At 36.5% G+C, this 21,750-nt stretch overlaps 4 protein-coding genes and 1 long non-coding RNA gene across 15 annotated transcripts; 2 read left to right on the forward strand and 3 right to left on the reverse strand.

Annotated features, from left to right (window-relative positions):
- On the reverse strand, positions 48-4,159 carry LOC104791720 (protein LNK2). Of its 5 annotated transcripts, XM_010517679.2 has the most exons (9): positions 4,057-4,159; positions 3,802-3,892; positions 2,826-3,209; positions 2,639-2,725; positions 2,006-2,288; positions 1,126-1,821; positions 866-1,017; positions 360-694; positions 48-253 (listed from the first exon to the last, which is right to left on the reverse strand). In XM_010517679.2, exons 3-8 carry the CDS (start codon positions 2,876-2,878, stop codon positions 370-372), a joined length of 1,596 nt encoding a protein of 531 aa, XP_010515981.1. In that variant the 5' UTR covers positions 2,879-3,209; positions 3,802-3,892; positions 4,057-4,159; the 3' UTR covers positions 48-253; positions 360-369. The 5 variants fall into 5 exon arrangements, with proteins under 5 accessions (XP_010515981.1, XP_010515978.1, XP_010515977.1 ...); XM_010517676.2 differs by lacking the exon at positions 4,057-4,159 and having other exon boundaries at positions 2,639-2,768; positions 2,864-3,209; positions 3,802-4,036; XM_010517675.2 differs by lacking the exon at positions 4,057-4,159 and having other exon boundaries at positions 2,639-2,768; positions 2,861-3,209; positions 3,802-4,036.
- On the forward strand, positions 9,450-13,229 carry LOC104791721 (CSC1-like protein At3g54510). Of its 5 annotated transcripts, XM_010517682.2 has the most exons (11): positions 9,450-9,855; positions 9,949-10,092; positions 10,179-10,242; positions 10,380-10,592; positions 10,676-10,840; positions 11,202-11,500; positions 11,593-11,872; positions 11,958-12,236; positions 12,328-12,561; positions 12,656-12,834; positions 13,124-13,229. In XM_010517682.2, the coding sequence occupies exons 1-10, from the start codon at positions 9,560-9,562 to the stop codon at positions 12,824-12,826; spliced, it is 2,145 nt and encodes a 714-aa protein (XP_010515984.1). In that variant the 5' UTR covers positions 9,450-9,559; the 3' UTR covers positions 12,827-12,834; positions 13,124-13,229. The 5 variants fall into 5 exon arrangements, with proteins under 5 accessions (XP_010515984.1, XP_010515983.1, XP_019102352.1 ...); XM_010517681.2 differs by lacking the exon at positions 13,124-13,229 and having other exon boundaries at positions 9,451-9,855; positions 12,656-13,069; XM_019246807.1 differs by lacking the exons at positions 9,450-9,855; positions 13,124-13,229 and having other exon boundaries at positions 9,992-10,082; positions 10,333-10,592; positions 12,656-13,069.
- Positions 13,358-20,222, forward strand: LOC104791724. Of its 2 annotated transcripts, none has more exons than XR_768947.2 (6): positions 13,358-14,480; positions 14,586-14,655; positions 15,229-16,032; positions 17,740-17,840; positions 18,008-18,080; positions 20,137-20,222. It is a non-coding gene; the product is annotated as an uncharacterized LOC104791724 (long non-coding RNA). The 2 variants fall into 2 exon arrangements; XR_768946.2 differs by lacking the exon at positions 20,137-20,222 and adding an exon at positions 19,826-19,915.
- On the reverse strand, positions 16,247-17,999 carry LOC104791723. The gene is made up of 5 exons (XM_010517685.1): positions 17,715-17,999; positions 17,480-17,647; positions 17,248-17,391; positions 16,979-17,161; positions 16,247-16,878 (listed from the first exon to the last, which is right to left on the reverse strand). Exons 1-5 carry the CDS (start codon positions 17,934-17,936, stop codon positions 16,702-16,704), a joined length of 894 nt encoding a protein of 297 aa, XP_010515987.1. The 5' UTR covers positions 17,937-17,999; the 3' UTR covers positions 16,247-16,701.
- On the reverse strand, positions 18,635-20,387 carry LOC104791722. 2 transcript variants are annotated; one of them, XM_010517683.2, is made up of 5 exons: positions 20,080-20,387; positions 19,818-19,985; positions 19,461-19,604; positions 19,191-19,367; positions 18,635-19,097 (listed from the first exon to the last, which is right to left on the reverse strand). In XM_010517683.2, exons 1-5 carry the CDS (start codon positions 20,194-20,196, stop codon positions 18,849-18,851), a joined length of 855 nt encoding a protein of 284 aa, XP_010515985.1. In that variant the 5' UTR covers positions 20,197-20,387; the 3' UTR covers positions 18,635-18,848. The 2 variants fall into 2 exon arrangements, with proteins under 2 accessions (XP_010515985.1, XP_010515986.1); XM_010517684.2 differs by having other exon boundaries at positions 19,818-19,981; positions 20,080-20,208.

The raw sequence follows: 21,750 nt of genomic DNA on the forward strand, positions 1-21,750 counted from the left end.
TGTCCTTGGTGTTTCATATTTGCTTACAATTGTAATAAGAGATCGACTTTGGTTTTGAATGTGGAAAAACTTAGCAAACTACACGAGTTTTCCAAAATGTAGTTGTCATGGAGGTACGTGTAAAAGAACATCTAATTACATGAATTAAGAGCTTCACAAGAAAGGAGCAATGATGAGAATGTTTCACGAAACGCAGAGAGATGTTCTCTAGTCTGCTGAAATTCCAAAGCTTTTCTCTAACCGGCAACCTAAACTGATTGAAACAAAAGCAACACCTGAGTATTAGTTACCAATAAATCCGGAAGCTCTATTAGTGGGTGTATGGGCGCAATTATAGAGAATAGTAAGGAATTAATAACCTTCTAAATTTCACAACTTTCTTTTGTTTCCTTGGGATTCTTCAACATCCCTTTCACCAACAGTACAACTGGATCCAGAGTTGGGTGCATTCCCTAATGCAAGTGAATCTGTAGGTCCTTCCTCTTGAGCTTTCTGCTTATTTAAGCGACTCTCTCGTATGCTGCATTTAGGAAAAATCCCTTTTTCTTCACTTCCCATCTTTGAAGAAGCTGGTGATTCTGGTCCTTCCATATGTTTTGCCGCCGGCATATCAAAAGGCCTATGAAAGAGCAAATGAGCCACAGTTCTGTCTGTGGGATTGGTTACCGCCTCTGTGTCTGGCATCCCAGCATATCTGTAATATCAAATACAAGAGTTAGTAAACCACAATTTGATATTGATACTGAACGGGTAGCATTTATGATTTATAAAAGGTTAACCCACATGTACAAAAGTGTATGCATGTAGTTTACACTATCTTAATACGAAGTATACCATAACGATTGATATGCACAGACTTTCTTACCTATATCTGGATTTTTCTCTGGGAATAACTTCTTGGTCATCCTGGCTAGTCTTGTTACTGTGGGCTGTATCATTAGTGTAGTGTCTCTGAGCTGCGCTACCAGCCAACCGGAATAAGCTATCCCGTATACAAGTCCTTGTTCCCATATTCAACTGCAGGACAGGAAAGAGTATTAGTCACTCCCAACATAAAGGTCACCTACATAGTACCGTAGGATTATTATATGCGTCCTCATGTAAGCCAATCGACCATTTGGGTACCTTTGCTACAACATCCTGGAGCCGATAAAGAACCGAGAATTCTGCTGAATTATCAATAGCAGCAGTGAAGTTGCCAGAATCATCTTGTTCCAAAGATGAATTAGGATCAAATGAAGGCATTGTAGTTATCCCTTGGAGATTAGTTTTGTCGACAAACTGGAGTGGAATATCTTGGAGAGAGTTCTGTGTAATGGATTGATCTACTACAGGTACCTGTTGAGAAAATTGCTGTTGTTGTCTCTGAATTGCAAGCATTGCCTGCATTTGCTGTCTGCGTCTTAGTTTTTCTAGTTTTTCCTGTGGTGTCATTGTTGAAGGCCGTGCAGAGATATCTGGTGCCATGTTTACGGAGGTAGCAGTAGCAGGATCGTAGGAAGGATGCATCAACTGATTCTTAAGATCAGGGTGCTGAACGGCCGAAAGAACAGGCACACTAGAATATGGACTGGTAAGATTACCAAAAGCAGTAGTCATGTATTGGTTTGGCATATGTGAATAATGTGATGTCCCAGAACCTTGAGACTCCCTCTGCAGATTAACAGCCATCAAAGAGGATCGTGGCGGTGCCAACTGATTTACAAATTTTCTACGTGAATTCCTGGATGGAGTTCTCTGACTGTACAGATCTTGAAATGCCCCTTCCTCAGAACTCCCAGACATATTCGTAAACTTCATCATTTTATTTTGTTGATATGGCTGTTCAGAAAAAAAGGAAATGAAACGAATAAGTCTCAGTAAAGCTGTACGAATTAGAATGCCTAAGAATTTGAAAACATAAGTCATGCTACCGATCTGCAATGACAGAAGTGCTATGCACATACTTTCATTCACTTTATCATAAACATATGAGCAATATGCAGCAGTCTGCTAAGCATAGTACCTGGTCTTGAACTGAGTGTTGACCCTTGTTCTCACGATATTGCTCAGCTTTTAGGGTTGCATGTACACTCGACATACTTTGGGATGACAGACCATTGGCTTTTCCAGTCACTAGAAATTGCTGGTTCTCTTGTTTCTCAAACTCAGTTCTAATATCCAGTCCTAGATCTTGAGGGTCCAAAATTGATGATAACGATTTTGGACTATTGGATACATCTTTAGAAGAAGACCACAACTCATCAGCACCGCTGAGACTGCCATCGCCAAATATAGGGACATCATTGCTGCAAAATCATCACTTGTGAGGATATTGTGTTAGATGGAGGCCGACGTGCATAAGTAATCTTCTTTGATGTTAAGCAATGTGTATCTCAGATGGTGGAGCGACAAGTTAGTGCCCGTTCTACAAAGGAAGCAACTTGACATATTTTTCAAATAAGTTGTACACATGAAATAAGGGAGCTAGTAATTTTGTCATTAATTTCACCTAATTCCTTTCAACATGATATCTTGTCAGTTCTTGAAGATTGTGTTACGAATTCAGTTCAGCATATAACACATTATACATGGAACAAAAGGAGTACGTCATTGAAAAGTTACTACGTAGCTCAGTCAGGAGGAGAAATAGTTTTACCTGAACATTCGATCAAGATCATCAAAACTACCAATGTTGGCCCAGCCGTACTCATCAAAATCACCTTGCTCTTTACTCTCATCGGTGCTATGAAAAATATCGGGGCCTTTCGCAAGTTCAGACGGTTTCTCTGGTAAAAACAGGGTGAGCACACAACTTTAAAATGATTAGAACGGAAAGAACGTACCCAAGCAAAACATCACTGTTTTTCAAGAAACACACCACCTCTTGATGAATCATATATAGCTGGCTCAGCTAAGCATTTTGAAAGTTCAGTCGCACTCGAATCTGGATCATCTTTTCTGGCATTAGATAGCGAAGAGTCAACTGGCCATGAGGGCATACAGAAACCTGGCTGAGGAATCCCGTCATCAACATTATGACCCGAACTGCTCCCCAGCTTATCATCATCAGCGAGGTCAACTGTAGTCACAGATATCTTTTGCTCAGCCGACTTAGCTGTCTTAGATTCTTCACTCGTATCCTTCTTGTTAAGTTGTTCACTTTTTACTTTAAAAGGTACAATATGATCGCCTGTCTCACCGTTATCACCCCATATCATATTAGTAAGCTGAAAAAATAGGGTAAGACCATAAACAATAGGGATCTACATGAGACCGAAGCTCAAGGAATCTATAAAGATGTAAGAACATGATCAAGAGCAGCTTAAAAAGCATTGACACATAGGCACATCTAATCCCACAAGATAAAACTGACTTATCATCGAAAAGTGAAATTTGACTATAAAACTAGATAACAGAGACTTTGTCAATGGAAAAAAAAAACAGGAAGTATGCTAGCATAACCATCTTCCAAATGATAAGCTCCTTCTCATACCCTTGAGCTCCGAGGCTCCTTCCCTAACTACCAAAATTTAAATTCTATCTCTTCAAATGCAGTCAAAACAGTTGACCAAAGCTTGACCGATTGAATCTCCAGAACTAAAGCCACAACCTCGTTCTTCTCTGTGAATAGTGTGAAATATAAAGCTACAGAAGCATGGTACGTAATTATTGCAATCACATACACAGAGAAGGGAACTTCAGAGGAGAAGCAAACAACAAGGAAACTCATAAATTACAGGACGAGTGATTCAAAACCGATCCTTTATCATTACTAATTCAACACAAGAGTCGGATTTATAGCAAAAGATGAGAACTTACCTCTTCTTCTTCCCAATCAAACATTTCTCGAGACGCAAAATCGAATCACAGACCCAATATGAAGCTCCCTGATTGCTCCACACATCGCCGACTCCACCAAGGAAAAAACCAAAACATTCAGAAAAAAACAAAACAAAAAAAAACAAGATTAACAAGTCGGATAACGTAAATCCTTATAATAACAAAAGTTTTTTTTTTTTTTTTTTACAAAACCGATTAAAAATAAACTGAAAAGTATGAAGCTTTCTCAAAAACCTTGATTCAGAATCCTTCTTCATGGGTGGATATGGGAAGAGAACGAAGGAGTTACACAACACAGTGGACAAATTTTTGAGGACGGAGGAGTCAGGAAAAGTGTCACGTGCCAAACGAGTGGCTGAGAGAGAACAAGATGCCACGTCAGACGAGGGAGGCGTATCTAAAGATGTGGCTGAGATCAACTTACCCAATAATTACGACTTTTTGATTCCATTTTCCATGACAGCACATTTTGACTTTCCCTGGCTGTGGTCTTTTCTTTACTTTTATTTTATTTTATATTCTAATGTTTTTATCATATTAGTGTTCAAGGAAATAAGAGGCACAAAAATATAATATGTTATTACCTGTTTTATTTTGCTTTTTTGGGTAAATATGTTTTTTAAAGTAAAAAAAAAACAAGAACCATGGTTCAACTTTTAGATTTGGTGGGGTAGAAATTCATACGCACCACAAAAAAACTTTAAAGTAATTTAGCTGTTTTAGATATATCCATATTTAAAACCTATTAAAAGTATATGCTTGGATCAGTTTGTTCAAAAGAAAATAAAATTTAAAAGTATTCTAAAGTTAGTCATGTTGAACACTTTCATGTATATATCACGAAACAATGGATATCAAATGGTTGCAATCGATGATAATAATCTTGTTACAAAATATACTGGTAACACAAAATCTCTCATAAAATAGTACTATAATATAATTTTGGAAAAATAGCGATGATAATTATCACTTGTTTTAATTTCTACAAATTTAGACTTACATATATTACTTTTATTTAACAATCAATGTCCAAAAAAATTTATCCTTGTGTCTGATGCATCCAACATGGGTTGTCTTACAACTAATGTGGCTTATATTCACAACCCTTCGACCAAAAGTCATTGACTTTAGTGGTGTGGCTTTTGGTCATACTAGGACTTACTCTGTTTCATATGATCACATTGAATTCAAGCATTCTTTTATATTTTATGTCTTCCGAAGTTTATTTTTCTAATTATTTTTTCATAAAGATATCAGACTTGTTCACGAAACATCATTTTCCAGTAGTAGTATTACTTACCTTCAATCTGAATTTTTGACCAACTGTTGGAGGCATACACCCACAAATCCAAAAGACCATCGCTTAAATTTGGCACAAGAGCGATGTCGTCTTTGGACTTAACTAAATCAACATTCAAAATGCCAATGGATGCTTCAGCAGGAAAGGGAATGGCACATAATTCCTTAGAGTGCACATCAAATTTCATTATGACAAATTCTTCTTCTAGTAATTCATCAGTTGCTGCAACTTCGTGATTTAGCTTATCCATGGATAAAACAATCTGTAGGTAATGGGGAAAACTGCTACTTCTGGTCAAGCAACTGGTCTCCATTTGGAAAAATCAGAGATTATCTTTCACAAGAAGGATCAGTGAGATTAGGTATCCCTCAGTCATCAACTTTAGCCGAGCTGTGGGAGAATGGGAACTGGATCATGCCTCCTGCTAGGTCTGAATCTCTTGTGAGAATCCAAGCTTATCTCTCAACAATTTCACTTTCAGAAACTCAAGACTCATATGAGTGGTGGCCTAATAATCAGATTTCCGAAAAATATATCACAAGTGACATTTACCACCTGCTCCGTGATCAAAAACCGTTAGTTACCTGGTCTAGAGAGGTATGGTTTTCTGGAGGAATTCCTAAACATAAATTTCTTACTTGGTTGATGGTACTAAACAGAAGTCCGACTATGGATAGGATGTTGAAGTGGGGACTAGCAAGCGACCCCACATGCCTTCTTTGCAATGCCAATCCAGAATCACGCTCCCACTTGTTCTTTGATTGTAGTTTCTCAGGTGCCATATGGGCTAATATCTCTCACAGATGCAACTTTAGATCATCTCAAGATTGGGATACTCTTCTCTCCCAGCTTCGAGTATACTCCACCTCCAAGCCAAACAGAAAACTTCTACTAATTGCTTGGCAAGCTTCGATATACTTCATCTGGACAGAACGAAACAATCGTCTGCATCGAAACACTTTCAAATCGGTGGATAATTTGATCCGTGATGTTGATCGTTTGGTCCGAAACAGAATAGCCAGCATACGCCTCTCAAACCCACGCCAAACATCACAAATGCTTCAGATTTGGTTCTCCTAAGATTCTCTGATCACCACTCTTCATCGTCTCTTTCAACTCTCTGTCGTCTCTCTGTTTGTTTTGACTACTTGTGATCTCCATCAATCAAATTGGGTATTTGATTATTAGTTTTATGGGCCAGCTATCATGTACTAAGTAGATTCAAAATTTGGTTCTTTTGTTGTGTGTTTGGGCTAATTAGCCTATTAAACCTTTTAGGTTTTGTAACATTTGCTTTCTCATGCTTTTAAATAGAAGATCGATTATCAAAAAAAAAAAAAAGCAATCCTACATAATATATACTCCCCTCTAAGAAAATGCCATGACTCTTAGGTAAATGACGTTGATTACACTTTCCAAAAGGATTCTTTTCCATCCAAAGTGAGAATATGGACATCTTCCTCACCCGCAAGTTGAGATAAAACTAATATCTTGAACTTTTCAAAAATCGGATCAAAGCCAAAATGGCAAATTGATGATCCTGCTACAAGAATTGTGAGAAGATTGAAGAAACTACCGGTAATTTGACTGCAGACAAGGAGGTTCACTCCATTGTAACAGAAAATCAGTCCAAGAAGTGGTTCACAGCAAAAAGTACATGAATCACTCGCCAACTCCATCTTATCATAAAACACCTCGTCAGCAAAAACAAAGTCATCATCATCTTCATTCCAAGATCCGCCTATGTAATCAACAATCAACAAGGTGGACCATATCGTTGCAAAGACAAAATGGTAAGAAAATAATTTTTTTACAAAAAATTTCTCATTCTCAAGAAGTCAACCTTCTTTGTTACCACATTGAAGAATTATGCTCTTTTCAAAAATTATCATATACACATGGCCGGTCCTAAGTTTAATGTGGCCTAAAGCATTTTTACAAAATGTGGCCTTATTTATATATTAACGATAAAAGAAATCATATTAAAATATTTTAAAAGTGGTAAATGACATTACTTGTGAAAATTAACTCTCTGTATTTACAGGAAATTATTGATTTTAAAGGTTTTTTTAATAATCAACAAATAAATCAGATATTAAAATATGTTTTGCCAAATAAAAAGAATCGAATTATCAAACAATAAGTGAACTGAAGAAAGAACAAAAAAAAACAATGCTTCCCAACAAACAAGAAAAGGAAAATAAGTGCCAGCCAAAAATACAAATAAAACTCATAAAGTACAACGTAACCATCAGACTAGACGAATTATTTTGCAAATGTCGCCTTTTAATTAAGTATATATACCTTCCCCTGCTTTATGGCCGGGCCATATCATACATGACTCATGGTACGAAGGACTAATCCAGATTTTGTGGATTATGTAGACGATTCTCTCTTACTGCTTCTCGTCAAAAACAATTAAACAAGTTAAAGTTTTTGACAAGAAAAACGAGAAATATTTGTTTAAAAAAGTTTGTACCCCAAAAAAAAAACATAAAGTGTTGTAGCTGTTTTAGATTATATCCATCTTTAAAACTTTTTAAAAGTATATACTTGGATCAATTTGTTCAAATGAAAATAAAATAAAATAAAGTATACTAAAGTTAGTCATGTCATCATGTGTTATCTATCCTGAACACTTCATGTATGTCACGAAACAATGGATATCAAATGGTTGCAATCGATTATACTAATAATCTTGTTTTTGACGTTGTTTTGGTCGTTGTAAGTTGTAGACTAAGGTTAGAAATTTCAAACGACGTGAATTGTCTTTTGTGTGTTGGATTTTTTATGCGTTTGTTTATCTTGTTTCATCGTAGTCTGTACTTTCATACCACAGGGGATTTTTGAATCTTGATAGAGGTTATTCTTGTTTCAAGATTGATCACGAGTTACGTTAGACGTTACCGCAGACACTACTTAACCAGTAAATACAACAAGTGACAAGTCTTTACTGAAATTGAAAGAACTCCATAGATAGATTGTCTCCACCTTATAAAAAAAAAAAAAAAAAAACAATTGCTATATTTCTGAAAACAAGTTAAAGTTTTGGGTTGAGTCTGGTATACTACCCCAACTATACTACTTCTTCGATAAACATCATAGACTTTTTGCCTCTTTTCTGAACATCATAAACTATATTTTTTTCCATTAAACATCACAAACTATATATTCTCTTCTAATTACAATATAACAACTCTAAATTGTGATTAGACTTAGTAAACCGATAATCACGTTTTGAAAACCACGTTTACATTAGCTGAACCAAAAAACCAGAGCCCACGATCAGTTTCCTTCCTCTCAATTTATCACCGTTTCCCACTTCTCTTTCTCTCCATTTTTCTGGTATGGTCTCTCTCTCCTTTCATAGCTTATCTCTCTCTCTCTCTCTCGTTAGCTTAGTTTTTTTTGTCAAAAGCTTAGAACTGTTAATTTTCCAGTTATCCGATGAACGAAGAAGACATGGATGCGATGCAACACGACACGAAAATGGAAAATATTGATAACAATCCTAGTGAGGAAAACGAAGATGACTGCAAATTAGAAAAAAAAAACAAAAGAGAGGGTAAGAAAAAGAAAATCGACGATGAAGCTGAAGATGATGAAGATGGAGTAGATTGGTTTGAGTTTGAAGTAGAAGATTCAGTAGAAAATTTTGTTGATGAATTGTCTGTTGGTCGAAATGAAATTCCAGATAGTTCAGATGAAGATGAAGAGAATGTATAGTTTGTTGATGAAGATGAAGAGGAAGATGAAGAGGAAATTTTGTTGATGAATTGTCTGTTGGTAGTTATGTTGTAATTAGAAGAGAATGTATAGTTTGTGATGTTTAATGGAGAAAAATATAGTTTATGGTGTTAAAAAAAGAGGCAAAGAATCTATAATGTTTATCGAAGAAATGGTATAGTTGGGGTAGTATACCAGAATCAATCCTAAAGTTTTAGATAAGTAAACATTAAAAAATATTTGTTATTAAAAAAGTTTGTACCCAAAAAAAAAACATAGAGTGCATTACAAAATAGTAAAATACATTTTTAATACAAAATCTCTCATAAAATAGTCCTATATATATAGATAGTATAATAACATAAATTTTGAAAATTAGCGATGATAATCACTTGCTTTTAATTCTTCAAATTTGCCTTCCATAAATTTCATTTAACAACCAACGTCCAAAAAATTCACTACTAAAATAGTGTGATTTTTGTTGTAAAACAAATTAAATAGTACTAGAAATTTCCTTTTTAGGGAGGTGCAAAAATTCAATCAATATCACTATGCTATTTTGGTCGAGGTGTAATAATGTAAAAAAAAGGAGACAAATGCGGCGTGGAGGCCTTCTGTTTTACATGCAGCAGCACAAGGAGGGCCACATGACATGACATCATGTGACTGACTCTGTTTCACATAGTCACAGAAAAGAGAAAGAAAAAAAAGATGACGCCGGAGAGCTTGATAGCATCGGCGTCAATCAACATAGGTCTCGCCCTCGTCGCACTTTGGCTCTTCTCCGTCCTCAAGAAGCAGCCTCGCAACGCCGTCGTCTACTACGCTCGCCGCCTATCAGATCGCCACCACCAACACCGTCCTCTGTCTCTACACTCTTCCCTTTGCCTCCCTCGCTTCCTCCCTTCCGTTGCGTGGATCCCACGCGCCTTTCGTGTCCCCGAGGAAGACATCCTCAGCCGACATGGCCTCGACGCTCTCGTCCTCATCAGGCTTTTCAAATTCGGGTGAGTATTTTAGTTTCACCATATATATATCCTGTGATCATCTCGAGATGTGAATAGCTCATTAGCTCTTGTCTAATTTGATTTATGTTGCAGAATCAGATTCTTCCTGTTGTGTTCATTACTTGGAGCGTCACTGCTTCTTCCGATTGATTATTACAATGAGTCAGATTTACCGACTCGAAGAGAGTATTCAATGGATGCTTTCACAATATCAAACATCACACGAGGTTCTAACAAGTAAGCCTTATCTTTTGCTTATGTCTTAATTTTGCATTATCTCTCTCAGAGTTGGTTTCTTGATATCTGTCTTAATTTTCGTATAGGTTGTGGGTGCATTTCTCATGCTTGTGGCTCATTTCATTCTATGCATTGTTTTTGTTGCATAAGGTAAGCTTTTTACTATTGTCTATCATGGCATACTTCCAAAATCTGGCTTGGATTCTGACTAAGTTGATCATCTATATATACCTGGACCAGATTATCATTTTATAGAATAGGTTATTTACTGGATCCTCCTCATCTAGGAATATAAAGAGATTCTTGTGATAAGGCTTCAACAAATGGGAGAACTTAGGCATCGTGCTGACCAGTTCACTGTTCTTGTCCGGCAAGTTCCTCTCTGCCCTGAGCATAACACTCGTGGCTGCGCTGTTGATCACTTTTTTTCTAAGCATCATCGCTTCAGCTATCACTCGTATCAGATGTTGTACGATGGGAAAGATCTTGAATACCTTTTGGTAAGGTTTAGCAGTGGTGATATCATCATATAATTCTTTCTGTTCTACCAGGTTTTGTTCTGATGGTAGCATCCTTTACGTAGGGGAAGCATAAGAAGCTTAAGAAAGAGCTAGAAGACAAGAGACACACAGACATGCTTTCAAATGGATCACAAGAACATAAGCAGATATCCACATCTGAAGAAAAGCTTCGAGAAATTACCAATATGATTTGCCACCTTCAAAGTGAAACTATGCTCAGAGAGAAGGTATAAACTCTTTATTAAGGTCAGAGTTGATGGTTAACAAAGTTCTGTGCTTTTATTTAATAGATTTCTAAGACACTAGCATTTCAGGTTACACAATTTTCTAGATAACTGTAATCGTAGGATTATAGTGACTTGCATGAATCCTGAAATATAAGTTCTATGAGGATAGTAACATCTAAATGGTCTAAATGGACTTAAAACAAAACTAGCGAGAGACTGTATGAGGTAGCTTGACCAAAACAGAGTAGTGTGTTAAAATTTGGCATAATGTAATTGTCAAGTGCTATAGTATGTGCAGCATAATGAATCACCTGCTAAGTTACTAATACTACTACTATATTGTGCGTAATTTAAAATTTAGGAATTACCTGTTGCGTTTGTTACCTTCAAATCCCGAAGAAGTGCCGCTCTAGCAGCTCAAACACAGCAGCACTCAAATCCCCTAGAACTTATAACTGAAATGGCTCCTGAACCAAGAGATGTATCTTGGAGAAATCTTGCTATTCCGCAAAAGCTATTGCCTCTCAACAAAATAGGAGTCATCCTTGCAGCAGCACTTCTTACAATATTCTTTGCTATTCCAGTCACAGCTGTCCAGGGAATTGCAAAGTATGAGAAGCTTAAAAAATGGTTTCCTCCAGCCATGGCTATTGAATTCATGTAAAAGTTCTCTTCTCCTTCACTATTACTGTTCTCATAAAGTTTTGTTTCTTGATTTTATCATAATAATATAAGTTTTTTATTTGTAACAGACCAGGGCTCAGTTCAGTTGTGACAGGGTACCTCCCAAGTGCAATACTCAAAGGTTTCATGTACATCATTCCTTTTGCCATGCTTGGAATGGCCTATCTTGGGGGCTCTATTTCCAAGAGCAATGAGGAGATTAAAGCTTGCAATATGGTCTTCTATTTTCTAATGGGAAATGTTTTCTTCTTGAGTCTTATCTCTGGTTCCTTGCTAGATGAAATTGGAGAATATCTCACTCATCCTAGAGACATTCCTAGTCACCTTGCTGCTGCTGTTTCAGCTCAGGTAAAGCCTATACACTCTTCTACAATTCCAAAAACAAATTTTCTTCAAAACAGTAACTTTTGTCTCACTTGATGTTTATATATAGGCAGAGTTTTTTATGACATACATCTTGACAGATGGACTGTCTGGATTTTCTTTGGAGATTCTTCAATTGGGACTTGTACTATTTGATATCATGAGATCCTGCACGTATGGAAGAGGAAAAGAGAGAACTCCTTACCTCTTTTCATTTCCATATTTTAGAGTTATCCCCACTGTTTCCTTATCGATAATGATCGGTATGATTTATGCGGTGGTCGCACCATTGATGCTCCCTTTCCTAGTTGGTTATTTCTGCCTTGGATACATTGTCTACTTCAACCAGGTCCAGATTCTCTTAAACTTCTTCTTTTAAGATGTGCGTGATTCACACATATACTACTTTTACATTATTATGTTAACTCTGGTTTCCTCAGATGGAAGATGTGTACGAGACTACATATGATACATGCGGCAGATTCTGGCCATCCATTCATCATTATATCTTTGTCTCAACAATACTTATGCAAATCACAATGGTGGGTCTCTTTGGGCTTAAGTCAAAGCCATCTGCAGCAATTGCTACTGTACCACTCATATTGATCACTATAGCTTACAACGAGTACTGCAAGATCCGCTTCCTCCCATCATTCAAACATTTCCCTATACAGGTATTTATCAAATTTTGTATTAACTTTTCCAAGGAAATTAATGAGGGACACAAAACAGGTCTTTTTATATACATTGTTTGTTGTTGTGGTGTAGACAGCAGTTGAAATAGATGAAGAAGATGAAAAGAATGGGGAGATGGGAACACATTATGGTGATGCTGCGACTGCGTATAACAGGCATCAACCTTGCTTAGAGCGTGTAATAAGCTCAGCAGAAGCACCAACAAACTTGAGCCAACCATTGCTTGGAACGGAATCCATCTGAAGCTAGAGGTGAGCTGGTTAGTATATTCTACGTAGATCATGGATTTAGAAGCTTTCGACGTATACGTTCTCATTTGTTGTCACTTTTAGATCAGTGAAGGCTGTATTATTAATGGCCAGATGATTTTTGTAAGTTGTTTACTGTTTTAATAAGTCCTCTTCCTTCCACCTCGTCCTCTAATCTACAGACATCACCAACACCTTGTTTCTAAATCAGTTTGGTTTATTAAAATATATTATCCTCGTCCTCTAATGTTGTTTTGTAACTTTTGTTGATCTTTCTCCATAATCATTACAGAGAACGAGAGAGAAGACTAAATACAATCAATGATGCAACTGTAACGGATTAACTTAAACGACTAATTATTGTTAAGGCCCACTAATTAAGGCCTAGTAATCTCCTTTGAGGTCGTAATCGTATCATCACGTCGAGCCAATAACACAGAAACGAAGTCTCTAAAGCTTCCTTTAGAAGCGAACGAGGGGATCAGAAGAACTTACATTAGATATGATAGTAACCAGATTTAAGCAGTTCTTGGACGCTATCTTTAAGTGTTGGACTTCATTGAACACTTTTTCATAACATATATTAATATAAACAAGAGTGAGTACACACGACAAGAAAGTTAGTTGTATATAAAAGGAAAGTTGAGTATTCAGATTTCAAAGCAAGGAAACAAGAAGAGAGGAGAAGAGGAAGGGGAAAATGGCTGCCTTATCAGAGAACGAGGCTAAAGCTTATCTCGACGCAAGGCCTAGATATCCCATCGATTGGTACAAGAAGATTGCCGCACGGTCACAAATTTGCTTGGGATATATATGTCGGAACTGGCAACGGTCAGGCGGTAATTATCAGCTTTCTAATTCTGCATTCTTATGTCTTAGGCTCTTAGCATCTGGAAAAAAAATCTAAAAACCTTCCTTTACTTGTAAGAACTAGTTAGTATGATTTGTGTGATACGGCGATTATGCTAATAAATCCAGCAACAAGATTACGGAGTACTAATTAATTTACTTAATTAGGATGGCTCTTTTGTTTCATATAGGATTATTATTCTATAGATAAGTCAAATTTGGTGGCGGCATATTGATCTTTGTTATTCACCCTACAGACTAATAAACACCAAAAGCTAATCATACAATCAAAGTAGGAAAAAACACTTACTTATGATTAATAATCTAATCTAATTTGTGTTGAAAACTCCAAGAAGAAAAAAGATACTAGCTTGGACTAGGTTTGTCGATGGTGATACAAATTATTTTAAATTGATTATTTTTTTACGTTCACAAGTATTTTTTAAACAGATTTATTAATTCTATAAATATAATTTAATTGGTGGTGGTCTTTTGGATTTATGGGTGTATACATCCAATAGTTGGTCTAAGAGTCAAACTGAAATTCATAATTCATATTGGGAAAAATACTACTCCTGGAAAATGTTGTTTGGTGGACCATATCGATGCAAAGGAACCACCATTGATGGTAATAGTATTATTTTTGTGCAAGGAGTTTCCAATTCTCAAACAGTCAACCTCCTCTATTACCGTATGGAAGACCAGACACACATTTCAATGAATATCATACATCAGTCCTCGAAGAAAGGGCCAGTTCACACTTATGTGAATTTGGTTGAAGATCGGATCTTACTACTTGAGTCAGTATTTGCTTTTGATATTTAAACTGTTAATATGAAGCTTTTGTTGCGTTGTTACTTATTATTATCCCTATTTTTAAAATTGATGGGAATGGAAAAATCAAGAAGATGCGCTACTGTCCCTTATCTACTTTCTGCATGCGGACTACACCGCTGCAAAGGATAACGTATGATGGTAAGAAGAATTTTTGCACAAGAAATTTCGCATTGACAACTTTTCTTTTGTAAAATGGTTGGGTGAATTTGGTGCATAATATATCCAAAACACCAACAAAGAATATAGCATACTATATGAAAATAATTAGAAAACTAGGATAAGGGGTAGAGAAAATTACTATTTTGGTATTTTGATGGTTTGTTGATAGTGATGGGAGGTGATGCCCGGTGGCCGAAGATTGTGTTGGTAAGGGATGGTGGTGCTGAATAAATGATAAGATCTTATATATTATAATTTTTATTGAGAATCTATACTAGTGTTTTTGCAGCACTTTTCACAAATAAATTCTCATTTTAGAAATAGTTACCATTGAATGTTAATGCATTTCATATTAGTTACCAAAATTTTAAATATGATTCCTTCACTGTTATTTGAATTTATATTTAAATTATTTTGAATTATTATATGATATATTTAGTTAATAAAATTAGTGATTTTTTGATTTAATTCATGGTTGGGGGAAGAAGGGAGATTATTTTTGGAATTAATTGTCTTTGTATTATATTGTTGTTGTTGGTGTATTATGAAAAGAACTGGGAAATGGAAGTGCATTATGTTGATGCTGCGACTGCTTATAACAGGCACCACCAACCTTGCTTAGAGCGTGTAATAAGCTCAGCGGAATCACCAACAAACTTTAGCCAACCGTTGCTTGGCAGTTGGCACAGACTCCATTTGAGGCTAAAGGTTAAACTGTTTTGAAACCTTGTCTTCTTAAATCATGGATGATATCTCTAGGATTTTGAAGCGTCTCTCCACACGTACATCCTCATGTGATAACTTCCACATCCACACGTACATCCTCATATATATATGGCCAAGTGATTGTAGAGAAAAACGAGTTACTTTGACAAATGCTGAATGTTTTTTACACATTAATTAGTTTGGTTATTACATGTTTCTTTTCCATATATATATATATATATATATGTGTGGAATATGTATTTGGAATATTTATTCACAAACTGGAAAAACATAATTTTGCAGAGAGTTTATCAGATTCATTCAAATCTCAAGTTATTTTATGTGTCCTTTTATCCTCTATAGTCTATAGTATAACTTCCACGTCCACTTTTCATTCACTTCCTTTTCTGCTGCTTTCTCTTCGATGGCATTGTATCGAACACCTGGTGGGGGTGTACATTTCCAACTTAGCATCTAAGCTTCGGTCAACACCTCTTCACATACAATTCCTGTATTCTCAATCCCGTACCTAACGAGGATCTTCATTCGCCCGTTGCATCATCTCAAAGCTATCAACCAACTTCTATTAATCGACAATGTACTCTGCCAGAATCATCTGCGGCTTCCACCTGAATCGGAGCATCACGAAGAGTAAGTCGTAACTTGGTTTTCTCTTCCGCTTAGGACCTAGTACTTAGGCTAAGTACAGAGCAGTTATTGGAAAACCATGAATTTTGTTTCCTATTTTTTGATTCATTCTCTGAATTATCGCCATGGCTAGTATTGACACTTGCTTATTGCACCCAATTTGATAGATTTGGAGTTGTAATCCTAAATTAGAAGAAGAAAGAAAGAGGAAAAAGAGTACTCAAGAACCAAATATGTATAGAACCCTAAGGATGAACTTCAAATTTTTGAGAACATTTTCTGTTTTGTGCTTTAGGGTTACAACCTCACAACTTGATATATGCATATCTATCTCTGGAAAGAGTCTAGACTCTAAAGGTAGTAAATGGTGGCATGCTTAACAAACATTTGATCAAACTCTGGTGATCTTTTGCCCTGTCTCTTCTTTGTGAGTCCTAGATTTTACGCATAATCACCGTTGATAGTGTTCCAATCTTGTAGAACAAATTTTGCTAGGCTTGTGATTATAGCTAATGTATGAGTTTTACTGACAGTGGTAGTGTGCAGTAGAAACGGAGTGGACAGTTTAGCAAAATAAAATTTGAATCCCCAAACCAAACTACTGCAGCGGGAAGAAACAATGTAATGATACTTTGAAATGGTAGCGGGACGGTCTTACAAGCTTACAACCCCTCATGTATTTTTCTTCAACTCTACAAGATACTTCTTTTCTTCATCCCATTTCCCGCATATCCATTCACATTTTTTCTCTAGATGCCTCATCTTTTCCTCGTGACTATTATCAGTCCAGATCCTTGTCTCTCTCCCTCTAATTTCTTTTCCAAGCTTTTTGATTACTTTTGTCAGAAGCTGTTGGATAACAGAGATCATTTCGTTGATGAGTTTTAAAATTTTAAGAAAGGAGACAATTAATCAAAAGTCTGGAGGAAAGGGACATGAATTTGATTACTTTTATTTCCATCTCTATAGATGTTTTCAAACTGTCCTGACTTGTTGGGTTGTTGTTGACATTTTCACCATTGGCAATAATAGCTTTCTCCCTCATCTTCTCTGTGTCTTTAAATCTCCTCAGCAGATCATGTACTGCTTTGCTGTTGCTACTTTTTGGAATTCTACTTTGACTGTATTTGAACTGATTGATTTTGTAAAATGGTAAAGTAAGTATAAAGGCCAATCGGCGATATAAACTAAAGACTATTAAAGTAACAGTGTTAGCACCTCCCAGTTTATTTTTGTGTGATGAATTGTCTCTTGACCTAAGTCACTGTTTTCCATGTGGCTTGGTCTTTCTTCGATCTGTTGTAGTATCCTCTTTTCTTGGGCCAAGCTTTTACAACTGTGCAGCATTGAGACTTGCTTGCACTAAGGCATGAGGGCTAATTACTCTCTTTTCTTTGTTTGTTTGTATAGTGAAAAACAAAATGTTATTGATTTGGTTATGAGGACTTACGTAGTCAGGCCATTCTATTCCTCTTTTTGTTTCTTCTGCTTTCCTCATTTTGTCAAGATTATTCTGCAGTTGCTCTCGCAGTTTCTTGTAATAAATGATAGAGTTTCCAGCCTGGCCACTGCGATAGCTAGAATGTTTTGCGTTGATGTAGAACCTAAACCTGTTTGACTGCTCAAAAAATTGATTCTATTGTATTACTGATCTTTATAATAAGCAGTATCATTTAGATGCTTACTCGGGTTTCTATGTAATTCTCATAGGTGTGTTGATAATCCCTCTCGAGCTTTTTGAGTCGCTTCTCTGCTTTGGAAACTGACAACATGTGCACAACCGGATCAGCATCAGGTGACACCTTGTCATGGTAAAATATCCCTAAACCCTCTTCACCGTGATTGCCTCCAATACCTATAGAGGTGGATATTTTGCTGACGTCGTTGAGCTGAGTAGAGGCTTCCATGCCACTGATTTCAAGAATTTCCAAAGCTGCTCCTAAGTTTTGAAAGCATAGCTCTTTTTGTGTTCTTATAGGAATGGAGAAATCATAGCTTGAATGAAGCAACCTATCACAATTGATTATCCAAACTCGTGCACCCCACGCCAAGTAAGTCAATGGCTCCTCCTCGAAGAAATCTTCTTTTATATATTATACTATCCTTCTGTGATTTCTAGCGATAAGATGATGTCTTGATTAAATGATTATTGGAAAGAATAAACTCCTGGGGGCATAAAATATAAAGAAATGCTTGAATTCAATGTGATCATATGAAACAGAGGAAGTCATAGTTTTGACCAAAAGCCACACCACTAAAGTCAATGGCTTTTGGTCAAAAGAGTTATGAATTATTTGTAAGATAACCCATGGATGCATCAGATACAAGGAAATGATTAATATGATAGTCTTAAGTTTATATGATAATATGGTAGTTATCACTTAGAATCAGTTGTGTTGGTAACATTGGTTAACTTTTTTCATAGAAAGCATTAAAAAAAAAGTTTTAATATATCACACTAAAGGTTTTTCTTAGGGGACTTGGTCATAGTTTGACAAAAGCAGCTTCAGATATCGCATCCTAATCGAGAAGGCTTTTAAGTTTATTGTGAGAATATATGGTTAGTTGTAGAATAGAGTTTCTTTGTTCATAGCCAATGATCCAATAGCGAGAATGATTTGGTTGCTTATTATATTGATCTGGTAAGGAAATATTGTAATATACATCTTATAGAGGAGAGGTGTATCATAAAAGGAATCATCAATGTGATTTACAACATGATAGCTTATCATCAGTTCATCATCCATACGTATATAGGCGTCTTGCTTCTATTCTTTGGAATAAATCTTTGCATGTGTCTTAGAAGTAGCTCTCTAAAGTTATCCTTTTCGGCAGCCTTTTCTTTGTGAAGCAGTTTTGTGCCTCGCCCTGAAATTTTTCTTCAGATCGAGCAAGTATTTCTTTTCTGCATCACGTTTCTCACCTATGCATTTACATTTTTCCTGTAGAAATCTCATTTTGTCTGTGTACCCTTTTTCATTTTTTCTTGCAAAATGTACTCTGTCTTGCAAGATGTTCTCTGTCTCCATTCTCTCTTTCTCAAATTCTCTGATTACCTTCGCCAGAAGCTGGTGGAAAAACAAACATCATCACATTTCTTAGTTTTAAGAAACAAGCCCATGAGTAAAGAGTTAGAAATATGTGCTTTGTATCTTCATTACCTTTATTGTGACACTTGTAGAATCTTTCATATCGTCCAGACTCGTGCGGTTGCCCGTTAGTGCACCATTGGAAATAGCCTTTTCTGTCAACTTCTGTATCTCTTTAACTCTCCTCAACAGATCATGCATAGATTTCTTGCTGCTATTCTGTGGAATTATTCTGTGAATGCACCTGAACTGATTTTATCATAAGATGGAGAAGTAAATATCCAAAAGCTCATTTATGATAATTAACTAAGAGGGGCTTTCAGTAGGAGTAGCGCGTGGTACCTCCCGCTTAATTCTTTTGAGGTCAACTGTTTCTTGACTCAGGCCATCAGTGTATTTCTCTTTGTTTTCTGCTTTTAGCTGTTGCAGTACCATCTTTTCTTGTGCTAAGCTTTTACAACCGTGCATCAAGAAGAATTGCTTACCCTAAACCAGTATCATTGACACCGGAAACACATGGAAAATACATAATAAGATTTACTGAACTATGATAAGTGGTTTAATTTCGTTTCCTAGGTTTCTAGGAAAACTGATCTATGGGAACAGAACAATTGTAATAAAGGCAGGAAGCTGATTAATTTTCTAATTCTAGTAATTGTGTGTACGGTGAAAAACAAAATGATATTGATTGGGACATACGTTTGTAGGTGGTTCTCTTCCTCTTTGTGATGCTTCTTCTGTATTCAGCTTGTCAAGAACATTCTGCAGTTGCTCCACTAAGCGTTCGCTGTCATTAATACAGTAGCCAACCCAGCGACTGTGATGTCCTGGATGTTGTAAAACAACGTAGTACCTATACCTGTCTGACTGTACATTAAGTTCATTATCTTGTTAAACTGGCCCTATAAGTTTCTAACAACTCTACAAACAATCACTTTTTATGCTATGTATTGATGCTTACTTGTAGTTCTGTGTACTTCTCGTAAGTGTGTTGATAATCTTGCTCGAGCTTTTGCAGTCGCTTCTTTGCTTCTGCAAATGACGAACGCCCAACTGGACCAGGGCATGTTGGCACCATGTTGCAGGAAAGTTTCTCGGATCCTTTTTTACTATAGTCGCATCCAGTACTAACAGAGATTATTTTGAAAGTAGAAGTTTCCTGACCAGCGGCTTTTAGATTTTCCAGAGCTTCTTCTGAGTGTTATATGTATTTTAGCAAACACAGTTTTATATGAAAGCGTTGTTCTCTTGTGTTTGTTATATAAAGAGAAAAAAACATTGTTAAAATAAACAACTGAGTATCGAAACCCTTGCACCCCACTCCAAGAAAGTCAATGGCTCCTCTCTAAAAGAATCTTCTTTTGTATAAATGTCTTTGTTTTTTGGTTATTGATAGTTTGTCCATCTGTCTCTTCTTTGAAGCTATATAGAATATCATCTACTTGAGGCATAAAATACAGAGAAATGTTTGTCATGATATTTAGAGTTAAATAATGAAGTGTGATAATATGATTGGGATTCTGATAAGTTTCCAATCTAACAGATTGTCACCAAATAGCCATACAGTTATTATTTTGCGGAAACAACTTCCCTCTCAGCTGTTCTGTTCATGTTGCATCTTGGTTCTCGATTATGATCTGCAGTTTCACGCAGATTCTCACTCATAATTTCTATATTTCAGCATAGTGATTGTTCTGTATCCATATTAGCTGTTGATTGGTCTCAGAACCCTCCAAATCTCTCCACATTCTTTCATCAGTGCCATACCAATTGAACTCTCCGTTAGAAACAGAGTACAAAACATTCTCTATTTCGCAATAAGAATCTGAAAACATAAAATCACCCATCTCTTTACGAGTCCAACTAGGTCGAATCTACTTTCCTTGGAATTGTAAGCAACTATCTCTTTGCGAGTCACCACAGATCTTTCCGTCAATACATACACTTCTGGAGTATAAGCTATGTTTTTTTTTCGCTGCTAAGAGTGGGAACATGATCCCAAATTTTTGTGTTTTGTGTCGAACACCTGAAACGAGTTCTTCAAGGAGTTGGAATCACCAACTTTGCAGCTTCCTGCTACATATATCTTCCCATTAAGGACGCTGGCAGAAAGTGTCATTAGCTCCTCCCGCAAGCTTGGAACCTCGCCCCACGCCACGTGTGTGACCGACTGACCGGCATTCCAGAACAGAGACGCTAGAGGAGAGCGCCTGGTATTTTGATCCACTAGTGTTATAGATATTAGAACCAACAGGCTCGAGACTTGAAAAAATACGCTGATATTTCATTGGAAATTGGGAGTGTAGCCAAAACATAATCACTTGACTTCTTCTTTCCTTCTTACTTGGTTTCACGCAGAGAGTGAACCAACGTACGTGTGTTTAAGGCCAGGAAGCTCAATAGCAAATCATCGGGAAGTGACGGATTTGTCAGCCTTCTCCTTCGTCTTCATCTTCTTCTCCGTTGATCAACCACCTCTGGATTCAACTCTAATACGGTTTAGGGTTTGTGTAGACGGAATTGACTTTTTTTTTCTTCTTTACGCTATTTCAATTTTTGTGGCCTTGTGGGTGTTATTATAAAAAGGCTTATTTTGTGACTTTTGGCCGAATTGAACTTAAAAAAAAAAAAA

Source organism: Camelina sativa, chromosome 6, assembly GCF_000633955.1.
Source record: "Camelina sativa cultivar DH55 chromosome 6, Cs, whole genome shotgun sequence".
NCBI classification, from domain to species: Eukaryota; Viridiplantae; Streptophyta; class Magnoliopsida; order Brassicales; family Brassicaceae; genus Camelina; species Camelina sativa.